At 43.0% G+C, this 26,453-nt stretch overlaps 1 protein-coding gene across 1 annotated transcript in view; it reads right to left on the reverse strand.

The window, feature by feature from the left end:
- LOC139153541 (double C2-like domain-containing protein alpha) overlaps window positions 1-26,453 on the reverse strand; it is a 46,307-nt gene that overhangs the window by 1,605 nt on the left and 18,249 nt on the right. The window contains exons 3-9 of the mRNA XM_070727605.1: window positions 26,053-26,127; window positions 4,829-4,938; window positions 4,585-4,711; window positions 3,729-3,788; window positions 1,977-2,134; window positions 975-1,056; window positions 778-874 (exon numbers count right to left, since the gene is read on the reverse strand). Coding sequence (XP_070583706.1) covers window positions 778-874; window positions 975-1,056; window positions 1,977-2,134; window positions 3,729-3,788; window positions 4,585-4,711; window positions 4,829-4,938; window positions 26,053-26,127 — 709 coding nt within the window. The remainder of the gene's footprint in view (window positions 1-777; window positions 875-974; window positions 1,057-1,976; window positions 2,135-3,728; window positions 3,789-4,584; window positions 4,712-4,828; window positions 4,939-26,052; window positions 26,128-26,453) is intronic.

The following is a 26,453-nucleotide window of genomic DNA, read 5'->3' on the forward strand; positions in this document are numbered from 1 at the left end:
ACCCGGAACTTTCTGCAGGCTTCCCAAACCCTTTGCCCACCCATTTTTGTAAAAAAAAAACAGGCAAAAATGGGGCTGTTTTTGCCTTCTAATTACCCCATTAGCATGACTAGAGGCGGAATTCTGGGAGTTGAAATCAAAAAGTCTTAAAGCTGTCAAGTTTTAAGTTTGTAAAAGTATACATGGTTGTATAAAGTATTTTGCTACATTGGTATTTTATTAAACAATATATTTATATAGCATTTGGTTCAGAGTTCTTTTTTCCTTGTTTTCTTCTTCTACAATCTAGGTGTGTTTTGTACACCGGTGCGTCTTATACTCCCAAAAATACGGTAGTTGTTTTCTTGCAGATGTTTCACTACCCAAACCAGGTAACATCATCCGTACTACCAGGGGTGGGCTACTGCACGGACGGGAGGGGGAACGCAGTGGGGTAGCTAAAATGGAGCTGCACCCCAGAGCCCCCAATTTGCACTGAAAGATGTTGAGAAAAAATGCAGGGCGTCCTGCATAAGCCATGCCCACAATGTGGTAGTAAAACCTTTGGTAGGCCTTCACTACGTACTACCCATCATCAGCATCATTAGACAACATCAGTGATATTTCTGTAATGAAATGTCTACAAGAAAACAACCAGGCTCAAGGGAGCATCAAGGACCCTTCATGTCCTTGTAGAATTGACACTCGGCCTTTTCAATCCAGATTAACACCCCCACAGTGTCTGCTAAACTAAATGACCCTCCCTTAAAACTAGACGATTTCCTTCCAACTTCTCACCAATGAAGTCATTTGATTTCCCAATATCGTAATCCCAAACGGTGATTTCCAAGGATTTATGACCAAGATCTGACCGTTCAATCTCATAGAAAAAGTCCTGTAACGGGGCAGATAAAGTATTAAAAGTTAGGGGTGTACAGGATCAGACTCCCCCCCCCCCAATCGTACAGCCCCTTCTTTTTGTCTCCTTTATCTACCTCATTGTACTCTGGGTTTAGAGTTTTCTTTTTCACGGTCGTTTTATGCTTCGATTTTTTCTCTTCATCCGGCTTCAGGTAGCTGCCAGGAGAACAAGAGGGGACAGGGAGAGTGAGAGATTAAGCCTGCACATAAAGACAGTTGTCCCCCTTCTCAGGAAAACAACCAGCCTGTGCAAGCACTAAAGCGCCACCATAAAAACTCAACAAGAAGTCGTAAATCCAAAGCACGGAGAGAGAAAATTTGAAATGACTACAGCAAATGGGACATCTTCCGAACATTAATTCCAGGGTTATTAAACCAAGTCTCTAAAAGCTTTCCTAAATGGGAACATTACACATGGTCTCTTGATCGACTGAAGGCTAAAGGAAAGAGCCTCTCTCGAGACTAAGGCTTTCATGTCCGCAGCAGACACGGGAGAGGCTAAATTACATCTCTTCCTTCCCTCTTCAAACCTCTAGACTTCTCCCCACTCCCCCGTCCATCCTTAAGCATGGTTGATCTTAACAAAGGATTAGAACAGTGATGGCGAACCTTTTCTTCCCCAGGTGCCGAAAGTGTGCGCGCATGCACTATCGCGCATACACTAATGCCCACTCCCATAATTCAATGCCTATGTAGGGCAAAAACAGCTACCCTCACTCCCCAGAGGCCCTTTGGAGGACCGGAAAAAGACTGTCTCCCAACTTCTGGTGGGCCCAGTAGGCTCGTGTTTCACCCTCCCCAGGCTCCAAAAGCTTCCTGGGAGCTGGAGGGGAGGGTAAAAACGCCCTCCATTTCCCAGGAGGCCCTCTGGAAGCCAAAAACGCCCTCCCAGAGCCTCTGTGTGAGCTAAAAATCAGCTGGCCAGCACACACATGCACATCGGAGCTGAGCTGGGGAAACTGCTTGCGTGCCAGCCGATATGGCTCCACATGCCACCTGTGGCACCCATGCCATAGGTTCACCATCACTGGATTAGAAGAACCCCTCTCTTCCCTTTGTATGTGCGCATTTCTCACGTTTTTACATAAGGGTCCGAGTAGCCGCATACATCCATAGCAGCTAAGTGGGCGCAGCGGAGGATAGACACCAGTAATCCACGACGCTCGGAGATGTATGTGAGGGCGAGCAGGATGCGACCCCTTTCTTCCAGGGCCCAGCCAGCTGGGGGTTCCAACTATGCAGTGGGGGGAAAGGAAAGGCTATTGAATGCTTTTGTGTCAAATGCCCATCCCCTCCGGCCTTCCCAAACAAACTTTTGCAACTGGGTTCACACATCATTGTTTTTTTCTTTTTTTTCTTTTTAAAAACCCATGCCTCGCTGAATAAGCCACAATGGCCTAGCTTTGCATAAAGTGCTAGGTCACGACCCATAATTTATGAAGCACCACAACTGAGTTCACAAACCAAGTATTGTGTGGGTTACTACAGGGGTCCCACAGACACCATGGCCTCCAAGGTTGAGCAGAATGGCAAAAACATATAAACTCTTATCAATAACTACGTTTAATTTGGTATCTTCATTTTAAACAGGATAATTTTGGTGGTGTCTATCGCTTGAAACATTTGCTGACCCCCTGGCTTAGCTGGCTGTGTGAACTAGGCCTCAGTTAGGCCTTGGACATTTTGAGACCCAGGTGAAACGTTTAGAAGGCCTTGCATTCAGCCTTGGGCTTTTGAATTCCTTGAGCCCAGGGCAGCCTTCCCCATCTTAGCAGTCTCCCAGTTGCCCTCAACTACATGCCAGAGTGAGGTATGGAAGAGGTCGGCTGCTAAGGTGGAACGGCGACGAGTGCTCGCCCCCGTGGCTCTGAGTACAAGCGGAGTCCAGCGCAATTCTTCTACTGCACTTGGGCAGGTAGTGAAATCGCGCGATTTTGGACACCACGGACACCTCATGTGATTTTGCTACCTGTCCAGGTGCAGTAGCAGAAGTGCGCTGGATTCCGCTGTCACTCAAAACCACTGGGGCGAGCACACATCACTGTTCCACCTTAGCAGCCCACCTCTGACTATGGTTCTGGACTAAGAGCAGGGAGACCCAGATTCTACCTCAGCTATAGAGGTTCAGTGGGTGATCCCATGGTACCCCAAAGGTTTATTTAGAGAGGAAGGGGTGAGCTGAGCAAGGGCATTCTGCATACACCCCTTGGACCCCTGAATGAAAATACATCTAAGGAATATTCCAGCCAGCAGAATCGACAGTGACGCTAGCTGGGAATGAACTGTAGTTCACCCCACGGCTGGAAGGCATCAGGTTTGGAAAACTGGACCTGGGATTTCATCTCAAAAATGGGCTTCCCTTTGCCAATTCGTGCTACAAAGATATCTTCTTCCTAACTTCTTGCTAGCCTAGGGCTCTTGTCAGGGACAGCCACCTCTAGCCCTGATCCTAACTTCATGCTTGGGAGAGCCTGCTAGGAAAGAATGTTGGGGAGAGGAAATTGGGGGAGGGCCATCACATTGAGTGCTCGGGTGATTGGAGAACCTGGGAGGAACTCTTGACCAATTGACAAGCTCAGATCATTTCCATGCAGGAGCTGTTTCTTTGCCAATTGGCAAGGGAAGTAGAAGGGGAAGAAATGGGGATGGGGAGGGGTCATGGCTCTATTTGGGGTCTGGTCCAGCCCTGCTATTCAGCACGTAAGTCCCCCCAATGGGGCAACAGCCCTTGGCAGGGAGTAGGTGGTCCATCCCCAGTCCTATCCTTCTGTTGAGGAATTTGAAGTGCCCTCTTTGGGGCGGGAGTAAGATGGGAGAAAAACTCTCACCTCTCTCAGATAGCAGGAGATTCCACGCAGGGCTGCAGTCATAGAAGAAGGGGATGCCAGCTGTTGTGATAGGAGAGAATTTAGCCAACTTTTAAACAAGGGCCCCAGCAAAGTCAAGGGGTGTAAAGGCCCCTCGCAGAAGGGCGGGAGAATGGGACAGACTGATGAAAAAAGCTAATGACAGGCCCATTAGAACCGATGTGTATTTTGTATATGTGGCTCTCGATGATGGTGGGAAAAAACCTAACCTGCATTTATTTGCCCCTAAGAAAGCTGAATTCTATAAATGGCCCCGAGTCCACAATACAGATTTCCCTACTCTGTTATGGAATGATGGTTTGCAGGACAACACATCTGGCTATGATAGGGAGCTGTACATGGTTTGGGTTGCTTGCCTATTTTTTTTTTTTGGCCATTGGCAAGGGGTTGCGGAGATTTGTCTCCCAAAAGAGTAAAATCCTCATTAAATGTCTCTCTCACCCACCAGTCCTTAACTTTAAACCAGGCACAGCTATTCGTTTATGAAATAAATCGGCTCACAGATTGCTGTGTGTAAGTCTCTTCTTGTCTTTGCATTGTTCCACTAGGAATAGGCGATCATTCCAACTGGTGAAAAGGTAGAAATAGTTGTGAAATGCAGGTAAAAAGTAGGAGAATTGGGTCTGGGGGTAGGTGGGCAGGGGGACATCTCACACAAGGCAGGATCTTAAGAGGGGGTGGGGGTGGCAGACAGCCAAATTGACCAGCAAAGAAAAGTAAAAGTGTTTCTGAACTTCCAAGCCTTACTAATGAATCAAATGCAGATAATCACCGAGACATTGCAGGCTATACAACCTTTTTTGGGCTGAGTTCTCACCGGCTGTTGTCGTTCTAAGCACAGGTTGAAGTGTCTCTTTTGGCCGGGGCGCAGGCGTCTCAGCGGCACCCGCGTCTCTCCGATGAACTCGTTGTGGGTCAGTTTATCCTCATCACAGACGGTGATTCTGGGAGGCAGAAACAGAGAGGAAGAATGGAGAATCACGTCGAGGGAAGGGAGCACGGGAGGGAAAAAGGGGCCACGGCGTGAGATTTGAAGCAAGGAAGGTGGGGTTTTATCTCACCGCAGGGTTTTGCGAGCCATGTCCTCTGCGGTTATCCCGTTGTAGATGAGGACCTCATTCCATACAGGATTCAGAGTGTTGTGCTGGGTGCGTGTCTTCAGTTTGTTGGCCTGAACAGAAAAAAAAGGAAATAATAATAATAATAATAATAATAATAATAATAATAATAATTTATTAGATTTGTATGCCGCCCCTCTCTGAAGACTCGGGAAGAACGGAACAGTTGAGAAACCTAGAAGACTGACCGCAGAAAAAAACCTCACGGTCCATCTAGTCTGCCCTTATACTATTTCCTGTATTTTATCTTACAATGGATATATGTTTATCCCAGGCATGTTTAAATTCAGTGACTGTGGATTTACCAACCACGTCTGCTGGAGGTTTGTTCCAAGCATCAACTACTCTTTCAGTAAAATAATATTTTCTCACGTTGCTTCTGATCTTTCCCCCAATTAACCTCAGACTGTGCCCCCTTGTTCTTGTATTCACTTTCCTATTAAAAACACTCCCGTCCTGGACCTTATTTAACCTTTAACATATTTTAAATGCTTTGATCATGTCCCCACTTTCCCTTCTGTCCTCCAGACTATGCGGATTGAATTCATTAAATCTTTCCTGATACTTTTTATGCTTAAGACCTTCCACCATTTTTGTAGCCATCTTTGGACCAGTTCAATTTTATCAATATAGGTGAGGTCTCCAGAACCGAACACAGTATTCCAAATGGGGTCTCACCAGCGCTCTATACAGCGGGGTCACAATCTCCCTCTTCCTGCTTGTTATACCTCTAGCTATGCAGCCAAGCATTCTAAGAACTGCTACAGGTTGTCCTCACCTTATGAGGATGCCATAACTGAGCCCAAATTTTCTGTTGTTAAGCAAGATAGTTGTTAAGTGAATTTTGTCCCAGTTTATGACCTTTCTTGCCAGAGTTCTTAAGCGAATCACTACCTCTGTTAAGTTAGTAACCTGGTCTTTAAGCAAAACTAATTTCCCTATTGGCTTCCCTTGTCAGAAGATTGCAAACGGTGATCACGTGACCCCAGGACTCTGCATATTGTCCTGTATATGAACCAGCTGTTAAGCACCTGAATTTTAACTGTGTGACCATGGGAATGCTGTAACAGTGGTAAATGTGAAAAACTTTTTTCAGCTTCCTTGTAATGGTTGAAGACTAGTTGTACAGCAAAGCTTTAAATCTATTCCTTCTCCTGAGTACTAGGAAACCAGGATATAAATGGACTTGCAATGCTTCCCCATCTTTATCTTGCTAAATCGTTAAGGCTCTGGTAGTTAGTTAGTTAGTTAGTTTATTTATTTATTTAGTTATTTATTTAGTTATTTACTTAGTTAGTTAGTCCAATACACATATTCCCTGGTGCAGAGCTGAAGGGATTGGATACTGTAGCCTAGAGGATAATTCTCTGCCTTACAAGGCAAAGGTTGCAGGTTCAAGTCCTAGTGGGTATGGCTAGCTGATGTGTCCAAAATAAGGCCTAGCCTCCCTTAATTTTCAAATTCAGCAAAAAAACATGTGACACACACACACACACACACACACACATATACACACACATAGTAAAATACATGATGAAGGTTATAGAGGAGATACTCATAGTAAAATATATCTATGAAAGAATAGAAAAGAAGATATAGCAATAGAACATATCAATGAAATAGAAGAAGAGATATAGGAATAGTTCTGGACTTGCTAATCATAATGGAGCTAACCCATCACAATTGTAAGTCATGACAATAAAAAAATACGACTGAAAATATGTGTTGGTTAGTAAGTGAATGTGGCAGTTATAAAGGGTCTGGTAGTTAAATTCCAGCTTTTAAGCAAACCAATGGCTTACAATGGACACAGCTTCTTCTTTTAAACAGAAGTTCTTTTTAACAGCCGTTTGCAGCATCATTCAATCATGGTACCACATTTTGTAATGGTGTTGCTGAAAACCATCACAAAATGTGGTCCCATGATTGAATGATGCTGCAAACGGCTGTTAAGTGCAGTTGTGTTGCTGAGCTCCCTCGTGTTATCCTTTCAGAAATATTTCCTTACCAGATTCCTTACCAGATTGCTGACTGGCAGAGTTCCCAATGTACTAGAAAAGTTACTAAAAAATTCAGGGAGAAATTCAAAAATATATCTGCCTTTGAAATGTTAAGAACAGTACTTTTTATCACCTGGGGTAAACATTTGGGAAAGTTAAAAAAATAAAGAGGTACAAGTTTAATTTAAATTTTTTTTAAAGTTGACTTACTGTAGGCCTACGACTATATGGAATTCCATTAGGAATTGGGTGGCTTAGAAGTTAAATAAATTAAATTGAATTACTCTGGAAACCTTTTTTTTAAGGACTATAGATAGTCCTCAATTTACAACCACAATTGAGCACAAAATGTATGTTGTTAAGTGAGATTTTGTTAAGTGAGTTTTGCCCCATCTTACCATATGCCTTACCACAGTTGTTAAGTGAATCACTGCAATTGATAGTAACACAATTGTTAAGTAAATCTGGCTTCTCCAATGACTTTGCTTGTCAGAAGGTCGCAAATGTTGATCACATGACCCTGAGACACTGCAACCGTCATAAATATGAACAAGTGGTCGAGCATTGAATTTCGATCACATGATCATGGGAATGCTGCAAAAGTTGTAACTTTGAAAAACAGTCACGTCACAGGAGGAGAGCATTCTGCCCAGGTTCGCCTGGTGTACCAGTTGTGGCCCTATTTGGACCGGGAGTCACTGCTCACAGTCACTCATGCCCTCATCACCTCGAGGTTTGACTACTGTAATGCTCTCTACATGGGGCTACCTTTGAAAAGTGTTTGGAAACTTTAGATCGTGCAGAACGCGGCTGCGAGAGCAATCATGGGCTTTCCCAGATATGCCCATGTCACATCAACACTCCGCAGTCTACATTGGCTGCCGATCAATTTCCGGTCACAATTCAAAGTGTTGGTTATGACCTATAAAGCCCTTCATGGCATTGGACCAGAATACCTTCAGGACCGCATTCTGCCGCACGAATCCCAGCAACTGATTAGGTCCCGCAAAGTTGGCCTTCTCCAGGTCCCGTCAACAAAACAATGCTGTTTGGCGGGATCCAGGAGAAGAGCCTTCTCTGTGGCGGCTCCGACCCTCTGGAATAAACTCCCCCCCCGGAGATTAGGACTGCCCTCACCCTCCTTGCCTTTCACAAACTCCTAAAAAACCACCTTTGTCGCCAGGCATGGGGAAACTGATTCCCCTCGGCTGCTCCATTTTATGTATGGTTTGTTTGGGTTGTATGATTGTTTTTAATTAAGGGTTTTAAAACGGTTTTTGTTTTTAACATTGGATTTGTATTTTATATTACTGTAAATTATTATTATTATTATTATTATTATTATTATTATTATTATTATTATTATGTGCCATTGTAACTTTGAACGGTCACTAAAGGAACTGTTGTAAGTTGAAGACTACCTGTATTAAATAGGGGGGATGGGACTTTGTTGCTATACACGTTGACAGCTGCAAGAATTTTATTATGCCCAGAAATGGAAAGAAGTGCTAACTCCCTCAATTGGGGAATGGATTGAAAAGATGATGGAACAGGTGGAGATGGCAAAGTTGACTGTGCTAATTAGGGATAAGAATGTAAATAGTTTTGTGGTTACTTGGAAACCGTTTTTGGACTTTCTGTGTGAAAGTGTAAAATAAAATAAAATGTTGGCTTTGGGTTTTTGACAATCAAGTGGGTTATTGCTATAGAAATGGCTATATTTGGTATATCTAAAAAGGTTGATATTATAATTTATCATGCATTTTATTGTATCGGGGGGGAAAAGTAATGTCACTGCTTTTTGTTTCTTTTTTCATTTCTTTTCCTCCTCTCTCATTCTATCTCTTCTGTCCCTTTCCTTTCCCCCCATTGTCTTTAGTTCTAGAAAGTAAACTGCTCAAAAAAAAAAATAAAGGGAACACTCAAATAACCCATCCTAGATCTGAATGAATGAAATATTCTCACTGAATACTTTGTTCTGTACAAAGTTGAATGTGCACAACAGCATGTGAAATTGATTGTCAATCAGTGTTGCTTCCTAAGTGGACAGTTTGATTTCACAGATGTTTGATTTTTTATTTACAGCGATCCCTCGATTTTCGCGATCTCGATCTTCGCAAAACGCTATATCGCGATTTTTCAAAAAATATTAATTAAAAATATTTTCCCACCCGATGACGTCACTCTCTTCCTTTCTCATCTTTCTTTCTCTCTCTCTTTCTCTATCTTGCTTCTTCCTCTCTCACACTCTCTTCCTCCCTCTCTCATCTCTTTCTTTCCTTCTCTCTCTTTCTCTATCTCTCCCCCTCTTGCTCTCGAGCGGCGCGTGGGCGGCGGGGAAGACCCAGGGAAGGTTCCTTCGGCTGCCCAGCAGCTGATCTGCTCGGCAGCGCCGCAGCAGCGAGGAGCCGAAGATCCGGGTTTCCCCTTTGCGTGGGCGGCGGGGAAGACCCAGGGAAGGTTCCTTCGGCCGCCCAGCAGCTGATCTGCTCGGCAGCACCACAGCAGCGAGGAGCCGAAGATCTGGGTTTCCCCTTTGCGTGGGCGGTGGGGAAACCCGGATCTTCGGCTCCTCGCTGCTGCGGCGCTGCCGAGCAGATCAGCTGCTGGGCGGCCGAAGGAACCTTCCCTGGGTCTTCCCAGGTGCGGAAGTAAAAACACCATCTGCGCATGCGCGGCCATGGAAAAAAAAGGGCGCGCATGCGCAGATGGTGTTTTTACTTCCGCACCACTATATCGTGAAAAATCGATTATCGCGAGGGGTCTTGGAACGGAACCCTTGCGATAATCGAGGGATCACTGTATTTATTAGATTTGTATGCTGCCTCTCTCCAAAGACTCTGAAGAAGTTTGATTTACTTGGAGTTATATTGTGTTGTTTAAGTGTTCCCTTTATTTTTTTGAGCAGTGTATTTCCCTGTCCCTTCATGTCTGGCTCTTTGACACAGTTGTCATCTGTTTTTCAGCCCAAAGATCCAGCGTTATCTGAAAACACTTTCCGTGGTCATGTGGCCAATGTGACTATATGCCAAAGGTGCACAGAACGCTGTTGAACCTCTTACTTATTAATCTACTCACATTTGCAGGCTTTTGAATTGCTAGGGAAACAGGAGCTGGGCAAGGAATCCTGTTTTATTTTATATTAAGATATATATTTTAAAAATAAAAATATATTTTTTAAAAAAGAAAGCTCATGCGGAACTGTGTAGCACAGTCCAACATCAGCACAGGAAAGATTTTATGACATTTTGTATTATGTAATAAAATGCTTTATGATCATTTTTATGCCATAAAGTGTTTTATAAGGTTTGCCAAATTTCAGTTCCATGGGAGGCATGGGTTCTGGATTTTTGGACGCATTTTGTAAGTTAGCCGAATTTCAAAGACCTTGGTTCAACAATTTTTGCTTTAAGATGCTTAATTTTATCTATCTATCTATCTATCTATCTATCTATCTATCTATCTATCTATCTATCTATCTATCTATCTATCTATCTATTTATTGGATTTGTATGCCGCCCCTCTCCGCAGACTTGGGGCGGCTACCAACAACAATAAAACAGTATATAACAAAATCCAATACTAAAAACAGTTAAAAACCCATTATATAAAAACCAATCATACATACAGACATACCATGCATAAAATTGTAAAGGCCTAGGGGGAAGTGTATCTCAGTTCCCCCATGCCTGGCGGCAGAGGTGGGTTTTAAGCAGCTTTCGAAAGGCAAGGAGGGTGGGGGCAATTCTGGGGGGAGCTGGTTCCAGAGGGCCGGGGCCGCCACAGAAAAGGCTCTTCCTCTGGGTCCCGCCAAGCGACATTGTTTGGTTGACGGGACCTGGAGAAGACCCACTCTGTGGGACCTAACAATCGTTGTTGTTGTTGTTGTTATTGTTGTTGTAAGCCACCCTAAGTCCTTCAGGATTGGATGGAATAGAAGTTGAATTAAGTAAGTAAGTAAGTAAGTAAGTAAGTAAGTAAGTAAGTAAGTAAGTAAGTAAGTAATAAATAAGTAAATAAATAAATAATTAATTAATAGAAACATAGAAGTCTGACGGCAGAAAAAGACCTCCTGGTCCATCTAGTCTGCCCTTGTACTATTTTCTGTATTTTATCTTAGGATGGATATATGTTTATCCCAGGCATGTTTAAATTCAGTTACTGTGGATTTATCTACCACGTCTGCTGGAAGTTTGTTCCAAGGATCTACTACTCTTTCAGTAAAATAATATTTTCTCATGTTGCTTTTGATCTTTCCCCCAACTAACTTCAGATTGTGTCCCCTTGTTCTTGCGTTCACTTTCCTATTAAAAACACTTCCCTCCTGGACCTTATTTAACCCTTTAATATATTTAAATGTTTCAATCATGTCCCCCCTTTTCCTTCTGTCCTCCAGACTATACAGATTGAGTTCATTAAGTCTTTCCTGATACATTTTATGCTTAAGACCTTCCACCATTCTTGTAGCCCGTCTTTGGACCCGTTCAATTTTGTCAATATCTTTTTGTAGGTGAGGTCTCCAGAACTGAACACAGTATTCCAAATGTGGTCTCACCAGCATTCTATATAGCGGGATCATAATCTCCCTCTTCCTGCTTGTTATACCTCTAGCTATGCAGCCAAGCATCCTACTTGCTTTCCCTACCGCCTGACTGCACTGTTCACCCATTTTGAGACTGTCAGAAATCACTACCCCTAAATCCTTTTCTTCTGAAGTATTTGCTAACACAGAACTGCCAATACAATACTCAGATTGAGGATTCCTTTTCCCCAAGTGCATTATTTTACATTTGGAAACATTAAACTGCAGTTTCCATTGCTTTGACCATTTATCTAGTAAAGCTAAATCATAATGCACTGTTTCGCCCAGTTAAAGGTTACAAGAATCAGAGTTTTTGTAGTATGTACATAAATAGAAGGTTTCTGGCTTAGTATGTTAGGTAAACCTAGCCTATTGTTCCTTGTACAACCACAGCTCTATTTACCTCTGGTTTAGAGGTGGGGAATGACAGCCCCTTTATAACTTGTGCACTTCAATTCCCAAATTGGCTGGCTTAGGAATTCCTGAAGTCCACAAGTCATAAAAGGGCCATGGTTCCCCGACTCTGGTCTAAATGATTTGAATCCTGTTACTAGGGAATCAGAATGCCTGCTTGTTTTTTATTCAAATGACCCAAGTAACTTCGCACAGTTGTAACGCAAAATCAGCACCTACACGCATGCCGTATCAGGACTGCTGTTTACAAGAGATGATTATGAAGTGTTGCTAAAATGCTGCATTGTTATTTTCTTTTCTTGCTCCTCCTGTGCACATGACCTTGTGCGAGGTGCAAAGAATCGGGAGGATGAGTTAAGTTTCAGTTAAGCTTATTTATTGCTAAAGCTTATTCACAAGAATCTAGTTATTTAGGGGACAACATTACATTGGTGATAAAATTGCAGCATTTGTGGACATATAAAGATTCTGGGCTGAGTGCTCTCTTGATTCCGCCCCCAGGCTCTGCCTATTGCTCTCATACAGCTAGTAGGGATTCATAACTTCTGATTCTCTTTCCCTTTCCCAATCAATTACATGTTTGTTTGTTTGTTTATTATTATTTATTTATTTATTTATTTATTAGATTTGTATGCCGCCCCTCTCCGAAGACTCGGGGCGGCTAACAACAATATAAAAAGACAATGTAAACAAATCTAATATTAAAAGACAATCTAAAAAACCCCCAATTTAAAGAACCACTCATACATACAAGCATACCATGTATAAATTCTATAAGCCTAGGGGAAAGGGAAAAAATTTCAATTCCCCCATGCCTGACGACAGAGGTGGGTTTTAAGGAGCTTGCGAAAGGCAAGGAGGGTGGGGGCAACTCTGATATCTGGGGGGAGCTGGTTCCAGAGGGTCGGGGCCGCCACAGAGAAGGCTCTTCTCCTGGGTCCCGCCAAACGACATTGCTTAGTCGACGGGACCCGGAGAAGGTCAACTCTGTGGGACCTAACCGGTCGCTGGGATTCGTGTGGCAGAAGGCGGTCCCGGAGATATTCTGGTCCAATGCCATGAAGGGCTTTATAGGTCATAACCAACACTTTGAATTGTGACCGGAAATTGATCGGCAACCAATGCAGACTGCGGAGTGTTGGTGTAACATGGGCGTACCTTGGGAGGCCCCTTCTGCCCCTGGCATGAGTAAAACAGCTGCACCCAGGTGTAGCAACTCCTGAGAGGAGGCTCTAGTTTTGATCAGGACTGTGACAGGGATTGCAACTATGATTTTGATTTTATGGAAAAATGTGAATTTCATTTGACCAACTAGAGACAGAAAAGTACATATAAGATGTCTACCCCAAAGCTGGCGGTACCCTCACAGAGGAAAAAAGCTCAGAAATACCTAGACCAGCTCTCTGTTTTCTCTAGCTTGGCTAATAATTGCTTCAAGATAAGTGGGTGGATTTAGACTGGGAAAACAACGCAGGCAAAAACTTATAGCACCTGCTCCTCCCAGCTGCTTCCTACCATCAAGCCTACGCTGCTAGTTTTGGAGCGTACATAAATAATCATAAATATTAATTTGTAAGATCCAGTCACCTATTCCCTTGGCACATCTTTTTTTGGCCCTGAGATAATGTAATTTTGGCAATCAGAGATTTCTTATTCCAAACATCCAATTACAGCTGGTTTAAAAGCCTCTTATTATATAATAAGTTATGCAAAATTTGTTTGCAGTAAACTTCAACATCAGAGGGAATTCCCAGTAGGATGCTGTGGAGAACATGCGGGGGATGAGCTTTTAATCCACAAGGAGAGGGTCCTCAGTGTTCTCCTCACTCACAGTCCAAGGATAGTCCTTTCTTCAAAGACATTTTTCATAATCTATGAGTTTATTTCTTTAATTGGACTTGTATGCCCCCCCTCTCCGTGGACTCAGGGCAGTTCACAACATATACCAAAATACATAAAAATCGTTTGTCCAATTAATATACTAAAACAATTTTTAGATTTCTAATTTAAAACATTCTTTCACATTCATACAGTAATCATGTTAACAATATTTCAGCGGACAGGGCAAGGTCTAATGTCCCCAGGCCTGATGGCAAAGATGTGTTTTTAGACTGTTTCGGAAGGCAAGGAGGGTGGGGGCAGTGCGAATCTCCAGAGGGAGCTGATTCCAGAGGGCCCCCCCCCCAGAGAAGGCTCTTCCCCTAGGTCCCACCAGCCGACATTGTTTGGTCAACGGGACCCTAAGGAGACCAACTCTGTGGGACCTCACCGGTCGCTGGGATTCACGCGGCAGAAGGCGGTCCCGGAGATATTCTGTTCCTATGCCATGTAGGGCTTTATAGGTCATATCCAACACTTTGAATTGTGTCTGGAAAGTTTCTGAACACTCTTCAAAGGTAGCCCCATGTAGAGAGCATTGCAGTAGTAAAACCTCGAGGTGATAAGGGCATGAGTGACCGTGAGCAAAGACTCTCTGTCCAAATAGGATTGCAACTGATGCACCAGGCAAACCTGGGCAAACACCCCCCTCGCCACAGCCGAAAGATGGTGGTGTAGAGTCAGCTGTGAATCAAGGAAGATGCCCAAGTTGCGTACCCTCTCTGAGGGGGGTCAATAATTCCCCCCGGGCTAATGGATGGACAGATGGACATGTCCTTAGGAGGCAGTACCCACAGCCACTCTGTCTTGTCTGGATTGAGCTAGAGCCTGTTGGCACCCATCCAGACCCTGACAGCCTCCAGACACCGGCACATCACTTCCACTGCTTCACTGTGGACACGGGGTGGAGATGTACAGCTGAGTGTCATCAGCGTACTGGTGGCAACTCACCCTGTGCCCTTGGATGATCTCTCCCAGCGGTTTCATGTAGATATTAAAGAGCATGGGGAGAGGACTGACCCCTGAGGAACCCCACAAGTTAGGGACCTAGGAGTCGACCTCTGACCCCCCGCTAATACTGACTGTGACTGACCTGAGAGGTAGGAGGAGAACCACCGTAGAACGGTGCCCCCCACTCCCAGCCCCTCCGGTCGGTGCAGAAGGATACTATGATCGATAGTATCGAAAGCCGCTGAGAGGTCGAGAAGCACCAGGACAGAGGAGAAACCCCTGTCACGGGCTCACCAGAGACCATCCATCAGTGCGACCAAAGCAGTTTCCTTGCTGTAGCCGGGACAGGGGCAGTTGTCATTGTTATTCTTAGCAGCAATTAGCAATAGCACTTACACTTATATATTTCTTCACACTGCTTTTACAGCCCTCTCTAAGTGGTTTACAGAGGCATTATATTACCCCCAACAATTTGGGGCCTCATTTCACTGACCTCAGAACGATTGAAGGCTGAGTCAATCTTGAGCCTGCTGAGATTTGAATTGCCAAATTACAGTCAGCCGGCAGTCAGCAGAAGTAGCCTGCAGTACTGCATTCTAACCACTGTGACAACATAGCTCTTAAATTAATTGTTGTTGTTAGCCGCAAAGTTGTAACTGACCTATCACGACCCCATGTATAACCTTCCTCCAGGCTTTCCTGTCCTCTACCATCCCCTGGAGTCCATTTAAGTTCACGCCAACTGCTTCAGTGTCTTCATCTGACCACCTCATTCTCTGTCGTCCCATTCCTGCAATGAGCCGGGGTGGCGCAGCAGGTAGAGTGCTGTACTGTAGGCCACTGAAGCTGACTGTAAATCTGTAAGTCAGCGGTTCAAATCTCATCACCGGCTCAAGGTTGACTCAGCCTTCCATCCTTCCAAGGTGGATAAAATGAGGACCCGGATTGTGGGGGCAATAGGCTGGCCCTGTTAAGAAGCGCTATTGCTAACAGGATGCAAGCCGCCCTGAGTCTAAGGAGAAGGGCGGCATAAAAATTGAATAAATATAATATAATATAGTATAGTATAGTATAGTATAGTATAGTATAGTATAATATAATATAATATAATATAATATAATATAATATAATATAAATAAATATTCTTCCTTTCCTTCAATCTTTTCCAGCATTAGGCTCTTCTCCAGTGAGTCCTTCCTTCTTATTATTTGAATTTCATCTTCATGATCGGGCCTTCTAAAGAGCAGTCAGGATTGATCTCCTCTAGGATTCACCAGTTTGATCGCCTTGCAGTCCAAGGGACTCACAGGAGTCTTCTCCAGCACCATAGTTCAAAGACTTCAATTCTTTGGCCTTTCTTATGGTCCAACTTTCAAAGCCATATATTGCAACTGGGAAAACCGTAGCTTTGACTGCAAGCATTTTTGTTGGCAGGCTGATGTCTCTGCTTTTTAGTATGCTGTCTAAATTTCTCAAGCAAGAAATAAGATGGCTTGTTACTCCCATCTCTTTATATTGTGATCCAACAATTCAGCATAGTCAACGAAACAGAAGTAGATGTTTTTCTGGAACTCCCTAGCTTTCTCCAGGATCCAGTGTATGTTGGCAATGTGATCTCTAGTTCCTCTTCAAAATCCTCTCTGGTAGTTCTTGGTCCGTGTACTGCTGGAGCCTAGCTTGTAAGGGTTTGGGTCATAACTTTGCTAGCATGTGAAATGAGTGTATTGGTGTGGTAGTTTTACTGCATTATCTTTTAAGATTTTGAATAGCTCAGCTAGGATACTTTCACTTCCACTAGCTTTGTTGTGGCTCAGATTTCCTAAGGCCCATTTGACTTCACATTCTAGGACAGTGATGGCGAACCTATGGCATGGGTGCCACAGATGGCACGCGAAGCTTGCTTTCTTTCTTTCTTTCTTTCTTTCTTTCTTTCTTTCTTTCCTTCCTTCCTTCCTTCCTTCTACCTACCTACCTACCTACCTATCTATCTAATTTGATTTTTTAATGCTGCCCTTCTCCTTAGACTAAGGGTGGCTTACAACATGTTAGCAATACAGTGATCCCTCGATTATCGCGAGGGTTCCGTTCCAAGACCCCTCGCGATAATCGATTTTTCGCGATATAGTGGTGCGGAAGTAAAAACACCATCTGCGCATGCGCGCCCTTTTTTTCCCATGGCCACGCATGCGCAGATGGTGGAGTTTGCGTGGGCGGTGGGGAAGACCCAGGGAAGGTTCCTTCGGCCGCCCAGCAGCTGATCTGCTCGGCAGCGCCGCAGCAGCGAGGAGCCGAAGATCGGGGTTTCCCCGCCGCCCACGCAAAGGGGAAACCCCGATCTTCGGCTCCTCGCTGCTGCGGCGCTGCCGAGCAGATCAGCTGCTGGGCGGCCGAAGGAACCTTCCCTGGGTCTTCCCCGCCGCCCACGCAAAGGGGAAACCCCGATCTTCGGCTCCTCGCTGCTGCCCGCCCGCCGCTCGCCCGCCCGCCGCCCGCCGCTCGAGAGCAAGAGGGGGAGAGATAGAGAAAGAGAGAGAAGGAAAGAAAGAGATGAGAGAGGGAGGAAGAGAGTGTGAGAGAGGAAGAAGCAAGATAGAGAAAGAGAGAGAGAAAGAAAGATGAGAAAGGAAGAGAGTGACGTCATCGGGTGGGAAAATATTTTTAATTAATATTTTTTGAAAAATCGCGATATAGCGTTTCGCGAAGATCGAGATCGCGAAAATCGAGGGATCACTGTAGCGCTTTTTAGCAAAGACAGCATATTGCCCCCACAATCTGGGCCCCCATTTTACCCACCTCAGGCCACTGAAGCTGACTGTAGATCTGTAGGTCAGCGGCTCAAATCTCATCACTGGCTCAAGGTTGACTCAGCCTTCCATCCTTCCGAGGTGGGTATAATGAGGACCCGGATTGTGGGGGCAATAGGCTGGCTCTGTTAAGAAGTGCTATTGCTAACATGTTGTAAGCCGCCCTGAGTCTAAGGAGAAGGGCGGCATAAAAATCGAATAAATAAATAATAAATAATGAAATATTTGCAAAGCTTCCTCAGACAGCCAGTTTGCTTTCTTGCATTTCTTTTTCCTTGGGATGTTTTCAGTTGCTACCTCTTGTGTATAATGTTGTGAACCTCTGTCCATAGTTCTTCAGGTGCTCTGCCTATCAGATCTAATTCTTTAACTCTATTTGTCACCTCTGCTACGTATTCATCAGGGATATGATTTGTACTTCATACCTGAGTGGCCTAGTGCTTTCCCCTGCTTTCTTTAATTTAAGCCTAAATTTTGCAATGAGAGGCTCATGATTTGAGCCACAGCCAGCTCCCGGTCTTGTTTTTATTGACTGCATTGTGCTTCTCCCAAGGATTAATTCCTGCATAAATTATTTCAAAGACTACAATATGACGAGAGCATTAATATGAAATACTGTATACCAGTGATGGCTGTTCCTTCGGGTGCCGAAAGCGTGTGCACACACACTATCATACCTATGTGAGTGCCTACACACATAATTCAATGCTTGGGGAGGGCATAAACGGCCTCCCCTGGCCCCACCCCTTGAGGCCCTCTGTAGGCCAGAAACAGCCGGCTTCCCAACTTCTGGTAGGCCCGTTTTTCACCCTCCCCAGGCTCTCTTTAGGGGCCTGGGGAGGGCAAACAATACTCCTCTTCCACCATCACCCCAAGGCCCTCTGGAAGCCAAAAATGCCCTCCCAGAGCCTCTGTGTGAGCCGAAAATCAGCTAGCCAGCACGCACATGCATGCTGGAGCTGAACTAGGTCAATAATAATAATAATAATAATTTATTGGATTTTTATGCCGCCCCTCTCCGCAGACTTGGGGCGGCTAACAACAATAATAAACACAACATGTACAATCCAATAATAAAAAACAACTAAAAACCCCTATTATAAACCAAACATACACACAAACATACCATTCATAACTTGTAATGGCCTAGGAGGAAGGAATATCTCAACTCCCCCATGCCTGGCGGTATAAATGAGTCTGGAGTAGTCTTGTGTGCCAGCAGATATGGCTCCACGTGCCACCTGTGGCACCCATTACATAGGTTTGCCATCAATGCTGTATACAATAGTCCTTGACATATAACAATTTGTTTAGTTGGAACAGCACTGGAAAAAAGGACTTATGACAATTTTTCACAGTTACGACCATTGCAGCATGTTCAAAATTTAATCTCTTGGCAACTGATTCATATTTATGACTGTTTCTGGGGTCATGTGATCACCTCTTGCACCCTTCTGATAAGTAAAGTCAAACAAAGAAGCCAAATTCATTTAACAGCCATGTTACTAACTTGACAACCGCCGTGATTCACTTAACTGGGACAAGAAAAGTCGAGAAATGGGCAAAGCTCACTTAACAACTGTCTTGGTTAGCAACTGAAATTTTGGGCTCAGTTGTGGTCATAGGTTTAGGACTACCTGTGCCTCAGAAAGCAGCCGACCCGCTTAAAGGGAGAAGGCCTGCAGCTTTCTTCCTCCGGAGCCTTGTTACCATCCTCTAGGCAATAACCCCACTCAGCTACTAACTTAACAATTGCAGTAATTCACTTAACAACAACGAGTCTGTGGAGAGGGGCAGCATACAAATGTAATAAATTATTATTATTATTATTATTATTATTATTAATAATAATAATAATAATGGCAAGAAAATGGGGCAAAGGTCACTTAACAAATGTCTCGCTTAGCAACGAAAATTTTAGGCTCAATTGTGGTTCTAAGTCAAAGACTATCTGTACACTAGGAATAAGCTGACAATTTTAGGTACCAAAAATGCACCCCACAAAAATTGAATTTGATCTGTAAGACTACTTTACCTTTTTACATATACTTTTAAAAAGTATATATAGCTTCTTTCTACATATCTATATCTATATCTATCTAACTCTATCTCTATCTCTGTCTGTCTTTCTTTCTATCTATCTGTCTGTCTGTCTGTCCGTCCGTCCGTCCGTCCGTCCGTCCATCCATCCATCCATCCATCCATCCATCCATCCACTTCTCCATTCCATTTATTGTACAGGACAAAAGCATGCATATATCCTGTATATAAAGGTCATTTTTGTTGAGATGCTAAACCATATAAATTTGATTAATGAATTATAATTATATTATAATTAAATTTGATAAATGAATTATAACTACAGTATATTATAATTAATTATATTTTCTAAATGTCAATTCATATTTTTAAAAACTTGTTTTTATTGTCATTTTTAAAAAAATTGTACACTCTCCAGCGTCACATTTTATGCGATGGGCAGGTATATAATTTTGATAAATAAATAAATATACTCGTGGATAAGCCCATCCACAGATGACCCTTGAAATTTTAATCAAAACACCCTGAGAAACGGATAATCTGTGGATTATCCATAGATAAGCCAATTGTGAAATTTAATACATATAAACATTTTGAGCATCAGTTTATCCACAGGTGGCACATTTTTCCTGGTGTTTTGGTTAAAAATTGAAGGATCATCTTATCTGCAAGTAGGCTTATCAACAGGTATGCATGGCAAATTATATTTCTTGTTCAGAATGTTTAACGTGCAAGATAAATTTTATCCTAACCAGCTTCTATGCCAACGTCACTCACACAATATACACACACAATAGGCTGCACCTATTACACTTTAGCTGGTTTTGAAAACTTAAGCAGGATTAGTTCAGCTCGGATGGAAGATTGGGGATGGGAGAAGATCTCCAAGATTCACGGGGATCTGCAGGGAGGCGGTCAAACATTCAAGATTGCAGCCACTGCCTTGCAATTGAGGTTCTACCTTTTTAAAATGTCTGTGACATATCTAAAAGAAAGAATGGGGCTTCAACTGCATGGTTATCGCTGCCGTTTTGGCTTTTCTGGTCCTGCAGCTGAGCTCTAAACTGTCTAAGTCAAAATCCTAGCAACGGAGCAGGCTTTTGTGAAGTCTTCTTTAATTGGATTTACTGAAAGAAGAGGGAATTAGATTTCAGCAGTGTTTCATAGCTTTAACAACTTGAAAAGGTATGGATTCCAACCTACAGAATTCTCCAGTCAGCAAAGCTGGCTGGGGAATTCAGGAAGTGGAAGTCCACATCTCTTCAACTTCTGAAGATTGAGAAATACTGGATTATAGAAATCTTGATCACTGGAGATTTTCCCTCCCGTTCCCATTTAATTTCTAAGTGCATTAGAGGGAATTAGATTTCAGCAGTGTTTCATAGCTTTAACAACTTGAAAAGGTATGGATTCCAACCTACAGAATTCTCCAGTCAGCAAAGCTGGCTGGGGAATTCAGGAAGTGGAAGTCCACATCTCTTCAACTTCTGAAGATTGAGAAATACTGGATTATAGAAATCTTGATCACTGGAGATTTTCTCTCCCGTTCCCATTTAATTTCTAAGTGCATTAAATTAAGACCTTCTCAATTCTTTTTCTAGAGCTGTGTGACAGACATGGGAGATATGTAATATATTTTTTTTTGACAGAAGGAAAACTGGGCAAATGTGTGCGGGATTAGTAATTTTAATTATATCCTGCCTTGGTGACAAATAGATTTAAGGAATTAGATCTGATAGACAGAGTGCCCGAAGAACTATGGACGGAGGTTCACAACATTGTACAAGAGGTAGCAACTGAAACCATCCCAAAGAAAAAGAAATGCGAGGAAGCAAACTGTCTGTCTGAGGAAACTTTGCAAATAGCTGAGGAAAGAAGGGAAGCCAAAGGCAAGGGAGAAAGAGAAAGATTCATCCAATTGAATGCAGAATTCCAGAAAATACTCTCCAAAAAGACCTTGACGCTGTTTCTGAGTGGTCTAACACATGGCAACTCCAAATCTCAACTAGCAAATGCTCTGTCCTACACATTGGGAAGAAGAATCTGAACTCCAAATACGAACTGAATAATCAAATTATCACAGATAATCCCCACTCGGTTAAAGACCTTGGTATACTAATAACAAAAGATTTAAGTGCCAAAGCCCACTGCAACAACATAGCCAAGAAGGCTTCGAGAGTTGTAAACCTAATCCTACGTAGCTTCTGCTCTGGAAATCTCACACTACTTACCACACTACTTACCAGAGCTTACAAAACTTTTGCAAGACCCATCCTCGAATACAGCTCATCTGTTTGGAACCCATATCGCATCTCAGACATTAACACCCTTGAAAATGTCCAAAGATACTTCACCAGAAGAGCCTTTCATTCCTCCACTCAAAATAGAATACCCTACAAGACTAGACTTTCAATCCTGAGCCTAGAAAGCCTAGAACTAAGATGCCTTAAACAAGATCTACGTATTGCCCACAAGATCATATGATGCAACGTCCTGCCTGTCGGCGACTACTTCAGCTTCAACCACAGCAACACAAGAGCACACAACAGATTTAAACTTAATATTAACCGCTCCAAACTTGACTGTAAAAAATATGACTTCTGTAACCGAGTTATCGAAGCGTGGAACTCATTACCGGACTCCATAGTGTCATCCCCAAACCCCCAAGACTTTACCCTTAGATTATCTACGGTTGACCTATCCAGATTCCTAAGAGGTTAATAAGGGGCGAGTACAAGTGCACTAGAGTGCCTTCCGTCCCCTGTCCTATTGCTCTCCTATATCTCCTATACCTTTCTTCTATTCCTATATCTCTTCTTCTATTCTTTCATTGATATGTTCTATTACTATATCTTCTTTTCTATTCTTTCTTAGATATATTTTACTATGAGTATCTCCTCTATAACCGTCATCATGTATTTTACTATGTGTATATAGATATATACCCACTAAAACCCTCATTGTGTATTTGACAAAATAAATAAATAAAAATAAAAAATAAAAAAATAGCTAGAAGAGATAAGAATGCCTTCTTAAATGAACATTGCAAAGAAATAGAAAAAAACCAATAGAATGTAGAGTGATCAAAGATCTCTTCAAGGAAATTGGAGATATGAAGGGAACATTTCATGCAAAGACGGGCAGGATAAAGGACCAAAATGGCAGAGATCTAACAGAGGCAGTAGAGATTAAGAAGCGATGGCAAAATTACTCAAAGAACTATACAAGAACGAGCTCAACGCTCCTGATAACCACGATGTTGTGGTCACTGACCTTAAACCAGACATCCTAGAATGTGGAGTCAAATGGACCTTACTAAATCTGAGCAACAGCAAAGCTAGTGGGGGTGAAAGTATCCAAGCTGAGCTATTTAAAATCTTAAAAGACAATGCAGTAAAAGTGCTACATTCAGTTTGCCAGCAAATTTGGAAAACTCAACAGTGGCCACAGGATTGGAAAAGGTCATTTTTGCATACCAATTCCAAAGAAAGGCAATACCAAAGAATGTTCAAACTATCGCACCGTTGCACCCATTTCACATGCTAGTAAAAGTATGCTTAAAATCCTACAATGTGGACTCCGGCAGTATGTCGATCGAGAACTACCAGAGGCAGAGGCAGGATTTTGAAGAGGCAGAGGAACTAGAGATCAAATTGTCAACATACACTGGATCTTGGAGAAAGCTAGGGAGTTCCAGAAAAACATCTACTTCTGCTTCGTTGACTATGCTAGTCTTTGACTGTTTGGATCACAACAAATTGTGGCAAGTTCTTACACAGATGGGAGTACCAGACCATTTTATTTGTTTCTTAAGAAACCTATATGCGGTTTAAGAAGCAACAGTGAGAACTGTATACGGAACCACTGATTGGTTCAAAATTAGGAAAGGAGTCCAGGAAGGCTGTATATTGTCGCCCTGCCTATTTAATTTATATGCAGAGCATATCATTCATTCATTCATTCATTCATTCATTCATTCATTCATTCATTCATTCATTCATTCATTCATTCACTCACTCACTCACTCACTCATTTTATTCGACTTTATGCCACCCTTCTCCTTACACTCAGGGCGGCTTACAACATATTAGTAATAGCACTTTTTAACAGAGCCCACATATTGCCCCCACAATCCAGGTCCTCATTTTACCCACCTCGGAAGGATGGAAGACTGAGTCAACCTTGAGCCGGTGATGAGATTTGAACCGCTGACCTACAGATCTAAAGTCAGCTTCAGTGGCCTGCAGTACTGCACTCTACCTGCTGCGCCACCCCGGCTCTTATAATAAATGAGAAAGACAAGGCTAGCTGAATCAAAAATTGGAATTAAGATTGCTGGGAGAAGTATCAACAACCTCAGATATGCAGATGATACCACTCTAATGGCAGAAAGTGAAAAAGCCTCTTGATGCAGGTGAAGGAGGAGAGTGCAAAAGTTGTCTTGAAACTCAACATCATGAAAAATAAGATCATGGCATCCAGCCCTCTCTATTCCTGGCAAATAGATGGGGAAGAAATGGAGGTAGTGACAGATTTTATTTTCTTGGGCTCCAAAATCACCCTGGATGGAACTACAGCCAAGAAATGAAAAGACTCTTGCTCCTGGGGAGGACAGCTATGACAAATCTAGACAGCCTACTAAAAAGCAGAGATATCACCCTACCAATAAAAGTGTGTATAGTCATGGTTATGATTTTCCCAGTTGCAATGTTGCGACCAGTTAGGTCCCACAGAGTTGGCCTTCTCCGGGTCCCGTCGACTAAACAATGTCGTTTGGCGGGACCCAGGGGAAGAGCCTTCTCTGTGGCGGCCCCGACCCTCTGGAACCAACTCCCTCCAGAGATCAGAATTGCCCCCACCCTCCTCGCCTTTCGTAAGCTCCTTAAAACCCACCTTTGCCGTCAGGCATCGGGGAATTGAGATATTCCCTTCCCCCTAGGTCTATACAATTTATGCATGGTATGCTTGTGTGTATGTTTGGTTTTTTAAATAAGGGTTTTAAAAAATATTTTAAATATTAGATTTGTTACATGTTGTTTCATTATTGTTGTTAGCCGCCCCGAGTCTACGAAGAGGGGCAGCATACAAATATAATAAATAAACAAATAAACAAACAAACAAGCAAATAAATAAATAGAATGAATGAATGAATGAATGAATGAATGAATGAATGCATGAATGAATGAATGAATGAATGAATGAATGAATGAATGTATGGCTGTGAAAGTTGGATCATAAAGAAGGCTGAGCGCCAAAGGGTTGAAGTCTTTGAACTTTGGAGCTGGAGAAGATTCCTGCGTATCTTTTGAACTTCAATCAAACCAGTCAGCCCTAAAAGCCACCTAATGAGACGGAAGGACTCACTGGAGAAGAGCCTAATGCTGAGAAAGACTGAAGGTAAAAGAAGAACGGGACGACAGGGAACGAGGTGGCTGGACTGAGTCACTGAATCAGTTGGCCTGAGCTTAAATGGATTCCAGGAGATGGTACAGGACAGACAGGCCTGGAGGAACTTTGTCCATGGAGTCGTGATGGGTCAGACATGACCAGCAACAACAATATCAACCCTGCCTTTATTGTTTATAACTTTATTAGGTACTTTTATTAGCTATTAGGTACCTTTATTAGGTATGCTCGATTCAAGGGGGCGAGCATACCTAATACTCTTTCCTGTTCCTATATTTAATAATAATAATAATAATAATAATAATAATAATAATAATAATAATAATAATAATTTATTGGATTTGTATGCCACCCCTCTCCCCTCTTTTCCCCTGGACAACAATCCTATGAGATTAGCTGTGCTGGGACAGAGTAATCGATCCAAAGTCAACCCCTCCCCAAGATGGCTTTTATCCTTAAGGCAGGACTAAAAACTAAACCTGGTGATTGGCCAGGCAGCTTTCATGCCTAAAGCAGGACTCGAACTCATAGTCTACTGGTAATTGGCCCAAAGTTAACCGGACGGCTTTTGTGCCTAAGATGAGAATAGAACTCACAGAACCTTTGTGATTGACCCAAAGTGACCCAGCCAGCTTTCATGTCTAAGGCAGAACTAGAATTCCTTGTCCCCTGGTTTCTAGCCTGGTGCCTTCTCCAACTAGATCAAACACATTTTCAGTCTCTAGGAATCCTGCCGTATTTGGGAAATTGGACAAGCCGTACAAGAGAAGAACAAAGCCCCTTCCATATTGTTCCCCCCCAAAACTAACACGTAATGCACATGTAAGGAATCAAGCTCGTATTGATAGTACATACTCACATAAGGTTATGTGGCTGTGTGGGACTAGAATTGAGACAGAACAACAGGGATGTAAATTTGAGACTGTGCTTATGAAAGGTATCCACACAAGAGTTTTTAAAGAAATCAAATTGGTGACCCTTTGACATCATGCTGAATATGAATGAGGGTCAGGGCTCCAATCACATGCGTGTAGCCACTTGACCTGTTATGACCCCTTTCTGGCAGACTCCCCCCCCCCCCCGAGGGCTTACCTTACAAGCACCTGGAAGGAGATGTAGTTTGACATAAGGGTCAGCCAAGCCATTAAAATCCATTGGCTTCAGTCCCTGGAAAAAAAAACAAACCACAGACATTAATTCCACTCTATTTAATCTGTAGATATTCTCAGACATCCAAGTCATGGTTGTTCCAAAGTTGCTTTTCCTGGAGCCAACTGGGCTTTATTGTTTTTTTCTTTGAAGAGGTTTCGCTTCTCATCCAAGAAGCTTCTCCAGCTCCAACAGGATACTGGAGAATAGAAGGATTTATATTCCTTGCAGACAATCTGAGTATTGTATTGGCTGTTCTGTGTTAGCAAAAACTTCAGAAGAGAAGGATTTAGGGGTAGTGATTTCTGACAGTCTCAAAATGGGGGAACAGTGTGGTCGGGCAG

The sequence above is a fragment of the Erythrolamprus reginae genome, chromosome Z (genome assembly GCF_031021105.1).
Source record: "Erythrolamprus reginae isolate rEryReg1 chromosome Z, rEryReg1.hap1, whole genome shotgun sequence".
Lineage (NCBI taxonomy): Eukaryota > Metazoa > Chordata > Lepidosauria > Squamata > Dipsadidae > Erythrolamprus > Erythrolamprus reginae.